Source organism: Gallinula chloropus (assembly GCF_964237585.1).
Source record: "Gallinula chloropus genome assembly, chromosome: 20".
Lineage (NCBI taxonomy): Eukaryota > Metazoa > Chordata > Aves > Gruiformes > Rallidae > Gallinula > Gallinula chloropus.
The window spans coordinates 1,826,439-1,837,715 of record NC_140105.1 but is presented as its reverse complement, the minus strand read 5'-3'; the positions used below and the strand labels follow the sequence as shown (position 1 = coordinate 1,837,715).

At 47.0% G+C, this 11,277-nt stretch overlaps 1 protein-coding gene across 1 annotated transcript; it reads left to right on the top strand.

Annotated features, from left to right (window-relative positions):
* Window positions 1–2,376: 2,376 nt before the first annotated feature.
* DHRS7C (dehydrogenase/reductase 7C) lies at window positions 2,377–10,198 on the top strand. The gene is made up of 7 exons (XM_084273460.1): window positions 2,377–2,503; window positions 3,016–3,171; window positions 5,621–5,733; window positions 6,795–7,005; window positions 7,556–7,648; window positions 8,946–9,101; window positions 9,884–10,198. Exons 2-7 carry the CDS (start codon window positions 3,018–3,020, stop codon window positions 10,090–10,092), a joined length of 936 nt encoding a protein of 311 aa, XP_084129586.1. The 5' UTR covers window positions 2,377–2,503; window positions 3,016–3,017; the 3' UTR covers window positions 10,093–10,198.
* Window positions 10,199–11,277: the final 1,079 nt, after the last annotated feature.

Sequence of the window (11,277 nt, the reverse complement as noted above, 5' to 3'; positions counted from 1 at the left end):
CATGGCCCCGCTCCGCCTGTTGCAGCTGCTGGATGACGCTGGGGGTCGCGGCCGTCAACTTCCCGGCTGCTGCGGGGCATCCTCGGGCACCTGAACCTGCAGGACCTGCCTGGCCTGGAGGGGGAACGTGGCCCGACCCCCGTCCTGAGGCAGCACCAGCCCGGACAAGGAGCGGGACAGGGCACATCCCTCCCTGGGACACCAGCGGAGGAGGGAGCAGGGGAGGGCTGGCCCAAGACTGTGAGCTGTCCCTGGGCTCTGAGCAGACCACAGCAGGGGTAAAGATCCTGGCGCCCAGGGACCCTGCCCTGGGGCCGTGGCTGCCTCCCCGGGTCTCCTCGCGAGGTGGCTGGATAAAGGCAGCGCAGTCCCGCATGGCCGAAGACAGGCGGGAGCCGCTTGCCTTGGTGAGCTGCTGCCGGGAGGGAGCTGAGCCCTCACCCCCTCCCTGCTCCTCACCGTGCCGCCCGGCGCAATCCCCCTGTCCTGCAGCCCTGGGTGTCACCCAGCACCAAGGGCACAAGGGAGAGGGAGCAAGTGGGATCGCAGCCCCCAGCCCCTGCCCAGCCAGGGCTTTGAACTTCCCAGCGGCAGGCAGGACCCGGCACCCCAACCACCACCCCAGGGATGCAGCCGGGACCTCCAGCACGCAGACCACCACCTCGGGGGCGCAGCCAAGACCTCTACCATCCCCACAAGAAGCAGCAGGGTGAAAGCCTCACCATCACGGGGATGTGGGAGACCCTGCTGAAGCCACCCCTGGTGCTCTGGGGACCAGCCAGGGATGCCACGAGCACCCAGCTTCGCTGTCCAGGCCACCCAGTAGCAGGGAACCAATGTGTGCCACCCCAGGGGCTTGAGATCCCCTGCCGCGACACCGATGCCAGGGCCACATCCCCTGCACAGGAGCCGGCTGTGCCCTGGGCTCCTCGGGCGCTGCTGTGTCTGTAGCCTTATGGGTGCTGCTGGCTGTTCCCTGTGCCTGCAGGCGGAGCTCTGAGCTCAGCTTTGACAAAAAAACCGCTCGGCTCCCACCGGCCCGTGCTGATCCTTCAACTGCTGAAGTATTTCGGGAAGTTGGGTACCCGACTGGGTTTCCTGGGGCTTGAGGCTCCTTTTCAACAAGGTGATGTCTCCCAGCCCATTTGGCTGAGGATATCAGGGATAGGAAGTGCATTTCTTCCTGCCTTGCTCGTCCTTGCACTTCCTTACTGAGAAGCACGAGCTATTAGCACTTTGCTTTGTTCCAGTAGGTGGTGGAGCTTTGCTGGAGGCAATGGCAAGCATCACCCACTGCTCTTCCCCTCTCCACCAAGCAAGTCACCTCACTGCAGAAGGCTACCAGCTTGGCCAAGCATAGATTCTCCTTCTACCTACGCTTGGAAACTACTCCCAGGAGGTTTTTCTGTTGTTCCCAGGGTTTGAGGAGAGGCTGACTGTCCTGGGACTTCCCCAGATCTTCCTATTCCCCTTTAGGTTCTTCTTGCCCACGAGGAGATGGAAGAGGTTGAGGTAGGCATGTTACTGAGCAACTGGGAGGAGATGGAAGAGGTTGAGGTGGGTGCCCATCCTGAGCAAGGTGTGAGTTCTTCCTGGCATCTCTGATCTCAAAACAAAGGGTTACTGGGGAGCACAGGCATTGAGAGGCTCTACCCATTGCTGGGCCAACCGACAAGGATGGGATTCGAACCCACGCGTGCAGAGCACAATGGATTAGCAGTCCATCGCCTTCACCACTCGGCCACCTTGTCAGTCATCTGTGGCTATTCCTGCCATCCTGCCCCTGCCATCCCTCCTCATCTCGCTACTCTTCCTCCTGCTCCTGCTGCCCACACCTTTTGATACCGTTTGATGTGGGACAGAAGGAGCCAGGCTCCAGGTTTTGCCTTTTGGGAACAGTCCAGGACACACAGCCTGGGGACAGCCCAGCTTCAGGACAGCTCTGAGCTGTGTGGGCTGAGTTGTGCACTTCAGGGAGAAACGTCCTGTATATTGTGCTATAAAGTCCTGTTATTGTTATTTCTGTCTCTCTGCTGTCCCAGTAAACTGTCTGTATTCCAACCCATGACTTGTCCCAGGGACCCTGCTTTGGCAGGGGGGCTGGACCTGATAATCTCTGGAGGTCCCTTCCAACCCAACGACTCTGTGAAGGCCGATCACAAGAAACTGAGACACTCCAACCAATAACCCAACTGAAAGCAAGACAGGAGGAGATGTTCCTGCTGCTCCTTTGTGTAGCTGAATTGATAACGTGCTCACAGCTTTTCCACCACAGCCCAGCCTGGTAGCCTGGATAGGTCAGGCATGCAGATCACCCTGCAGATGCTATATTTGTGTTTAAAGTATCTCTCTCACAGGGCTATAAATAGCCATTCTCATGCAGGACAAGCAGCCTCACAAATGCAGTGTTCTATGAAATCAAATCTATATAGATTTGATTAAATCTATCATACAAACCCCCAGAAGAATGCTCTATCTCTGCGTGGAGTCTTAATACTCAACAGTAAGTGATTTTATTTTCCTTATCTTTTAGAAAGAAACCCACTTCTATCACGTGTTTTATCTGAAATGAGGATGAAAAGCTGCTGTTTTCCTGTGATAGCAACAGAATTAAAAATGACCAGTGTTATATTTTAGCCTGGTTTACCTCAAGGCAATATTTGGACTAAAATTCTATTATTCTTTTTGCCAGCATAGAATAAGTTTGAAGAAAAGGAATCCAGATTGGTTAGCCCATGTTATGGGGAAGAAAACAGACAGGTTTTTATTAAATAATAAATTCACTGAATTTGTTAAATAATATTAAATTTATTAAATAATACTAAACCATAAATCAGAAAATAAGCTTCCTACTGCTTCAAACCTTTGGTGTGTTGCTTATTGGGTTTTCTCTGTGGGAAAACATTGCTTTTTTAGATAATAATCTGAAGTATAATGAATGTATTCTTACTGTTTCTGTAATTGGTGGCACTGTCACTCTCTGTTACTCTCATATGGTCTTTTTTTGTCCTGCAGAGATGAGTATTCTTGCTGCACTGGCTCTGCCATTGCTTCTTCTAGGGGTCAGTGCAGTGATCTATATTTACCAGTCAGTCCGGTGGCTGCTGTCCAAGTCAGCTGTGCAGAACAAGGTGGTGGTGATCACAGATGCTGTCTCAGGACTGGGCAAAGGTGAGTTGTCTCGTTTCTTCCCAGCATAAGAGAACAGCAACAGCCAGAGAACCACCCTCTCATTGATAATCACAGAATCCCAGCCTGGTCTGGGTTGGAAGGGACCCCAAGGGTCACAGAGCTCCAACCCCCTGCCACAGGCAGGGCCACCAACCTCCAGGCCTGGAGCTCCACACTTTGGTGTCAGTTAAATGTGATATTAGCAAGTGCTTGCTCTGGTTATGTCTCAGTGTTTCTGTTTGGAGAGGCATGGCTTAGTCCTCTCCAGCTGATGTCTTCTAGAATCACAGGATGCCTGAAGGTTCCTAGACAACAGTCCTGCTTAGAAAAGGCATATCACCAGTGCTAGACATGGCTGTGTGGGGCTTCAAGGCAAACCTTGGAAGCTTCCAAGGATGAAGAATGTTTATTGAACGTTTCTTAGGATATCTCACTCCAGCACAGTGTGACCCCTGGGGAAGATTTTCCTAAGTTCAATTTCCTTATTCCCAAGATTATTTGTTTCTGAGTGTGTGTCTGTGACCAGCTGGTACCTGTCTCCTGAGGCTCCAAAGACAATCAGTCCCTCACCTCCTGCACCCTTTTTCACACAGATGGAAAAGGAAGTAACTCAGAGCAATTCTATTTTGGTATCATAAACATCTACTGCCAGCATCTCCTAGGGTGATACCAAGAAGTTATTCATGACTTTAATGATTCCTAATCATGGACAACTTACTGTGCAGCCCACTCCTGCATATGCCATGGCCAGTAGAATACCAGCTGCCTGGCCAGCTGCTGCATAGCTGAGCTCTTAGGCTACAGCCACATTCCTTTTCCCACACGCTGAGACTTTCCAGCCTAAAGAGGAGCTTCATTAAGGTTAGAAAAAAAGAAACAAAAACTATGATGATTGAAGATGTTTGCAGTGGTTTGTGGTTGTTATTTAAACCTGATTCCTGTTTATTCTCAGGGCTGTAACTCAGAAGAGCCCAGGGCAGTTTTAAAGGAGAAGATCAGTGGTTTCCTTTGCTCCACAGTAGTCACTTTTTATTCACAAGGTTGCCCCAACTGTTATAATTACAGCAAAAAAAATCCTGGTGTAGTTGTGCTAGTACTGGCAAATCATCTTTGGGGCTTTAAATCCAAAAAATATTTGCATGGTAGGAAAAAACACATGAATAAAAGTACTGTTCTAGATGATGAAAAAGATGGCATAAATCAAAGTCTCCAGCTGCACATGTTTACAGAGATAGAAGAGTGGATCCAGAAATGCTTCCATACAGATCTTGAGGGTCTCCCATGGGCATTTAAGGACTCTGAGATGGGGATATGAGCATAACTGGATTTGCCTGTGGGCACTGCAGTCTGAAGGACAGAAAGCTCTAGCACTTGGGCTGAGCTGCTGCCCATTGAACAGAGGCTGCAGGACCTGAGACAAATCAGACAGACTGGAAAGCAAAGGAGTAATTCTAAGATACTGTCCCTGCCTTACATATTCCTGAGCTGAACATGTACCTGTCCTGCAGGCTTGATTTAGGGGACAAACGTGAGGGCTCCAGGGCTGAGAACGTTACTGAGGGCCTGGCCAGGAAAAAACTGCATCAGAGGAGAAATCACTCTTGATTTACCCCAGGTACCAGCAGAGGTTGGGGACTGGCCTGTTGGAGAGCAGCATAGGTGAGAGGGACCTGGGGGGCAGCAGGATGACCATGACCAGCAATGTGCCCTCCTGGCTAAGAAAGCTGATGGCATCCTGGGGTGTGTTAGAAGGGGGATGGTTAGTAGGTCAAGAGAGATCCTTCTCCCCCTCTGCTCTGCCCTGGTGAGACCACACCTGGAATGTTGTGTCCAGTTCTGGGCCCCTCAGCTCAAGAAGGACACAGAACTCCTTGAAAGAGCCCAGCACAGGGCCACTGAGATGGAGCAGAACCCCTTCCTTACGAGGACAGGCTGAGGGAGCTGGGGCTCTTTACTTGGAGGAGACTGAGAGGTGACCTCATTAGTGTCTATATAAGGTTTACAAAAGAACCAGTCTTTATTGTAATAAACTTAAGCTTGTATTCTTGTAAATATTTCTTCTTAAAGCTAATGCATATGTAGGTGGAGAAATTAAAGGAAGAAAGCTAATGAGAAGAATTTTTCTATCTGAAGCCCATCACCCATTAACTGGCATATTGTTCTTTTCTTAATGAAATTTTCATTAAATCCTGTGACTATCTAGTGTGACTGTGCTGTGACATCAATTATACATTACAGCATTACACTAGATCTTCATTTTTTACTCACATTTATTATTGACATTTAGTGCTTTCTGCTTTCTCATCTCTACTGATTCTTTCAAAGTGAATGAATTTTAAAGCATAGAGTCAACATCATTAGCAAAACCAGCATCCCATTTCAAGACAAAGGAACAAAATCAAACTGCTGTAATTGTCCTTATTTCTTTTGAACTTCTTCTCTCTCCTAGAATGTTCTCGGGTGTTTCACACGGGAGGAGCGAGGCTGGTGTTATGTGGCAGGACATGGGAAAAGCTGGAAGCTTTGTATGATGCTTTGATTAGTGTGGCAGACCCCAGTGTGGTAAGTATTTCCTCACATCTGGAGGGAAACACCTTTTAGAGGCATACAAAGGATTTTAAATCAGTATAAGGATCATAGAATTGCTTTGGTTAGAAGAAACCTTTAAGATCATAAAGTCCAACCATTCATCAAGCACTGCCAAGTCCAATCACTAAACCAGCCCCCTAAGAACCACATCTAACCTGTTTTAAATATCTTCAGGCATTGGGACTCAACCCATTTCCTGGACCACCCGTTCCAATGCTGGATAACCCTTCTGGTGAAGGAATGTTTCCCTGTTATCCAATCTGGACATTCTCTGGTGCAGCTTGGGGCCGTTTCCTCTTGTTCTAGATCTTGTTATTTAGGACAAGAGACCAACACCCACCTGACTGAAACTCCTTTTGGGTAACTGTAGAGGTCTCCCCTCAGTCTCTCTTTCTCCACACCGGACAATTCTAGTTCCCTCAACCACTTATCACACGACCTGTTCTCCAGACCCTTAACCAGCTTTGCTGCCACTGCTGGCTCACATTCAACCAGGGAACACCACTTGTCACCTGCTGTTGACCAACACCCCCAGGTCCTTTTCCACCAGGCATCTTTCCAACCACTCTTCCCAAGCCTGTAGCATTGTCTGAGACTGTTGTGACCCCAGTGCAGGACAGAGAACACAACCTCATGGTTTGTTGGCCTTGCCTCATTCAGCCTGACCAGATTTCTCTGTAGAGCCTGCAGACCCTCAAGTAGGTTAAGTCTCCCGTTCAGTTTGGGGTCCTCTCATTCCTACCTTCAAACTGCCCCTTGTGTGTATATAAATTATCTATCAAAACACTATATCCTAGCCTCTGTGGTCAGAAAAGTTCTTCAGAGAACTGCTTATAGAAATACCATAGCTTGGAGTAGTGGGACTCAGCCCCTGGGGCTCATGTCTGGTTCCACTGACTACAAGAGAGATGAAACTCAACAGGTCAGACCTAGTTTACAGAGAGAGTGGTGAGGGGCTGGAACAGGCCCCAGAGAGGGGGTGGGTGCCCCATCCCTGGAGGTGTTCAAGGCTAAATAAGTGTTTTCTTTATTAGACCTATGCCCCAAAGCTTGTACTCTTGGATATCTCAGACATAAACTGCATTCAAGATGTTGCCAAGGAAATCCTGAATTGCTATGGCTGTGTGGATATACTCATCAACAATGCAAGCATGAAGGTGAAAGGAGCAGTGCAGAGTATGTCGCTGGAACTTGATAAAAAGATCATGGATGCCAACTATTTTGGACCTGTAACATTAACCAAAGGTATTGTAATTATCTTTCCTGTTTTACTGTTGCCAATTAAAGTTTGAGGTGCAGGGCCTTGGCATTACACTGTGTCATTGGCACTTATTTTTGCCTTCTTCACTGTAATTAAACCCAATTCTGGGTAAATACATGTCCTGAAATTGAGGTGAAGATGATGAAATCCAAGTGCCTGGGTTTGGAAACAGATTAGGCGAGAAATATATAAGAAGGTCCTTGAACATCAGCTTGTAGAATTTCTGCTTCTTGTATTTTGCATATGGTGACCCCTTTGTTCATGCTTATTGCCTTTGTTACCAAGATAACCCCTCAAGGCTTTTGAAACCAGACAGGCTGACTATTAAATATTCTAATACTGGTCCCAAATCTTCATGTAGAATCTCAGTGAAGTCTAGAAGACACCCAATTTCCAGCTACTGGATGTTGTGATACTTTTGATTGCAGTATTGAGACAAATTCCATCAAAGCTGTGATATCTTTCCTTCAGCTACCACTTCTTTTCACTAAATAGATGAATCTCTTTTACTTATATGTCTCTTTCTTTCCCCAGCCATTCTTCCCAACATGATCTCAAGAAAAAGTGGCCAAATTGTGCTAGTTAATAGCATCCAAGGAAAAATAGGAATCCCATTTCGTGCAGCTTGTAAGTTACACACAGCAAAACTCTGCATTCTAGTGTGTAAACTGTGAGTATTCCATGGTACTGATAACAGGTTATTAAATCTACTAAACCTAATGCTAATTTGCATCCTAATTCAGAGAACTATTAATGTGGTATCTGATAAAAATAATTTCCAAGAAGTGGAACTCAAGAGGAAATAGTGGAAATATTGTCTGTGAAGTGTAACTACTGCCTAAGGTACTTGAGGAGAGGAGGGTATCAAATGTGACAGCAAGTTGGGGGTTTTTATGATCTTAGGAGACATTCAGGAAACATCAAACCTGTAGGTGTAACATCTGTACAGGGCATATTAGCAGAATCCAGAAGGAAGAATGAAGCAGGATGTAAATACAATGTAGTGGTAGAGTTTGCACAGGGACACTCATGCACTTAATGGACTCAAGGACATGTAGTAATAGGAGGTGTAGTAATAGGAGATGTAGTAATAATGCTCTGCTTGGCTTTCCAGAAAACTTTCAAGGTCTTTCATCCAAAGTTCCTAATGAAACAAAACTGTCCTGAATCATGAAGATCCATAAATACAATTCAAAGTTAATGGGCAGGAAATACAGACATTTTAAACTGTGATAGGAGGGCACAGGTTGATTTTGCCAGCAGAGTCAGACAGAAGGTGGGTGAATTGCTTTACAGCTCTGCTTTCCATCCACTCAACACATAGTTCAGGTTTTTGGTCAAGGTTCACCTACTGTCAGCATTTTATACCATTCTCAACAAAAAGGCACTAAGAGGAGTTACATTTGTAACATTCAGTTACTTTAAAATGAACTTTAATATTAAAAGCATCTTAGATTGTTGATGTAGGGCAAAGGCCCAATTAGTTTACAAACCTCTAGCACTCCTGCTTGCCAGAAACAGACTTGTATTTCACTGCATTTTACTGATGTGTCACAAACCACAGCAACAGATGGTGTGGAGACTCATCTCAGGGACAGCTGTCCATCCACCAAAGACATTTTTAAACTGTAAAGATAACAGAAGTATTACTCCTTAACCCAGGACTTAATATTTCTGATTGGAAAATCCAGATACACGCCCTTTGGGATGTACAGGGTGACTGACAGTAGGACTCCTGCAGAATTGTCCTCTACAGATAATATTCTATTTATTTTAAATGAGCCATGTGGTAATTTCACTGAGTGAAATAATTCACTGGTCTTTTAAATTTGGACTTGATTTTCCAAACACTCATGTTTTATGGAGCTCAGTCATACATCTATATCCATGTACCCAAACATACAGGTGTTTTCCTTACTTTTAGATGCTGCTTCCAAGCATGCTGTTTTAGGCTTTTTTGATTGTCTTCGAGCTGAAATGGAAGAATTTGATATTTCTATTGGCACTGTGAATCCAACCTTCATCTGTTCCTACCATCGCCAACCTGCACCTGGCAACTGGGAGGCATCGATCTGGAAATGTAAGGGTTGATCAAGGGAGTAGGTGAGGCCATGTGGCAGCATGGAGGCATTTCCCAGGGAGAAGAAGGGAAATGACTGAAAAGATGAGTTAGGGAAGTGAATGGGAAGAGATCAGATGAGCCTGGTGAAAAGAGGAGGAATGTGGAAAGAGACAACATTATGTGAGGAAAAAATGTACCAGGGCATGGGGAATGGAGGCAGAGCAGAGCATGGGAGGTGCCAAGGGAGAGTTCCACTGCTCTCAACTTGCTCCTTCTCTTAGAAACTGTGAGGATTTTACTTCAACACTGTGGAAGGATCTTAGGGACCGACTGATGAGCAGAAGGGAGGGAGGGAGAAGGGACTGAAAGTGTGTAGGGGTTTAAGTAAAGTGACTGATGCACAGTATATCCTCTTGCCACCCTTCCTTCATGTCTGTCATAGAATCCCAGACTGGTCTGGGTTGGGAGGGACCCCAAGGATCACAGAGCTCCAACCCCCTGCCACAGGCAGGGCCACCAACCTCCAGGCCTGGAGCTACACAAGGTTGCCCAGGGCCCCATCCAACCTGGCCCTGAACACCCCCAGGGATGGGGCATCCACCCCCTCTCTGGGCAGCCCCTTCCAGCCCCTCACCACTCTCTTTGGAAAGAACTTCCCCAATATCTCCTCCCCCCCTTCCCTCCTCCAGCTTCACTCCATCCCCCTTGTCCTGCCAGTCTCTGCCCTTTAACCAGCTGATTCCCCTGCTGTTCTCTGCTCCCTGCATGTCTGTCTGTGCTCTCACTCCTCCCTGGTTCAGTCTTTTTCAGGAAGCTGTCCTACGGGGTGCACCCCGTGGAGGTGGCAGAGGAAGTCCTGCGCACAGCGAGCAGCAGGAAGCAGGAGGTCCTCATGGCCAACCCTATCCCCAGGGCAGCAGTTTACCTGCGCACCTTCTTCCCTGAGCTGTTCTTTGCCATCGTTGCCTCAGGCATTAGGGAAAAGATGAAGCCAGAAGAGGAAAACTGATTGTGTTCCCTTCGTTTCTCTGCTTTTGACTTGATAAAAAGTGAATCTCAATGACTTCTGCTTCTCACTGTGGGTAAATAAAGCACAAGGCTTTATTCAACACCAACCAGCCAATGTCTCTCTCAGTGATTTATTACCACTGGCACCATTTGTCTGTGGGACTTGAATTCTCCTGACTTCAGTGCTTATGGCAAGATCTCATTGTTTCCATTATGACTATCAGGGGAAAACTCTACCTGGAACTCCATCACTATTATAGCAGAGTAAGTCCCAGTCTGAAGAGGTAGATCAAAGTTTGGGGACCTGCAGAATATTTTTCAGTGTTAAGACTGATGGCAGCTTTACAGGAACAAAGGGACAGGGAAATAAGGAGATGTGGGAGACAAATGAGTAGATCAGAGTTTTCCTCAGGTGTGCTTTTTTGGAAGTACAAGCAGGGTGTGCCAAAGATGAGCCTGAAGAAGGGCTCAGGATCTCATCTGTGGCAGGACCCTGGAGTAATTACTGAACTAAGTTATGTGGAACAGGCTGCCCGGGGGTGGGGGGGCTGAGTCACCATCCATGGATGTGTTTAAAAGACACCTTGCAGGGACTCAAACCTTTTCTTGTGTCTGTAATTCCATTGCTGTGGTGTCAAGAAGCAAACAGGTATCTACTGCAGTTCACAACTAGGGAGAAGCAGCCAGTTCCTTCAGCACCTGCTGGAGCTCCATCTGTTTTTTGTTGTAGCACTGGGCTTTTATTGTTGGTTTTTTAATCTTATCAAATATCCCCTTTGTTGAAAATTTTCTTGCTCCTCACCAGAACTCTGTTCCCTCAAACCAATGGGCTTTGGCTGTGAGCTCTGTAATACTTGTGTCTCTACCTCAGCAACAGCCAGTCTATTCATATCTCCACAAAGCCAAGACATGGATTAACTGGGTAATAGAATCATAGAATCATAGACTGTTCTGGGTTGGAAGGGACCCCAAGGGTCACAGAGCCCCTCACCACTCTCTCTCTAAAGAACTTCCCCCTAATATCTAATTTAAACCTCCCCTCCTTTAGCTTTAATCCATTCCCCTTGTCCTGCCATTATCTACCCTTGTAAACAGTTGATTCCCCTCCTGTTCCTCTGCTCCCTTCAGGGACTGGAAGGCTGCAATGAGGTCCCCCTGTAGTAAAGTATCAGAGAATTATAGTATA

Bases quoted from the DNA above. Each gene is read 5' to 3' on its own strand.
- DHRS7C (XM_084273460.1), top strand. From the start codon at position 3,018: ATGAGTATTCTTGCTGCACTGGCTCTGCCATTGCTTCTTCTAGGGGTC. The intron at 3,172-5,620 runs GTGAGTTGTCTC...TCTCTCTCCTAG, and splicing joins TGTCTCAGGACTGGGCAAAG to AATGTTCTCGGGTGTTTCAC. The intron at 9,102-9,883 runs GTAAGGGTTGAT...TCCCTGGTTCAG, and splicing joins GGAGGCATCGATCTGGAAAT to TCTTTTTCAGGAAGCTGTCC.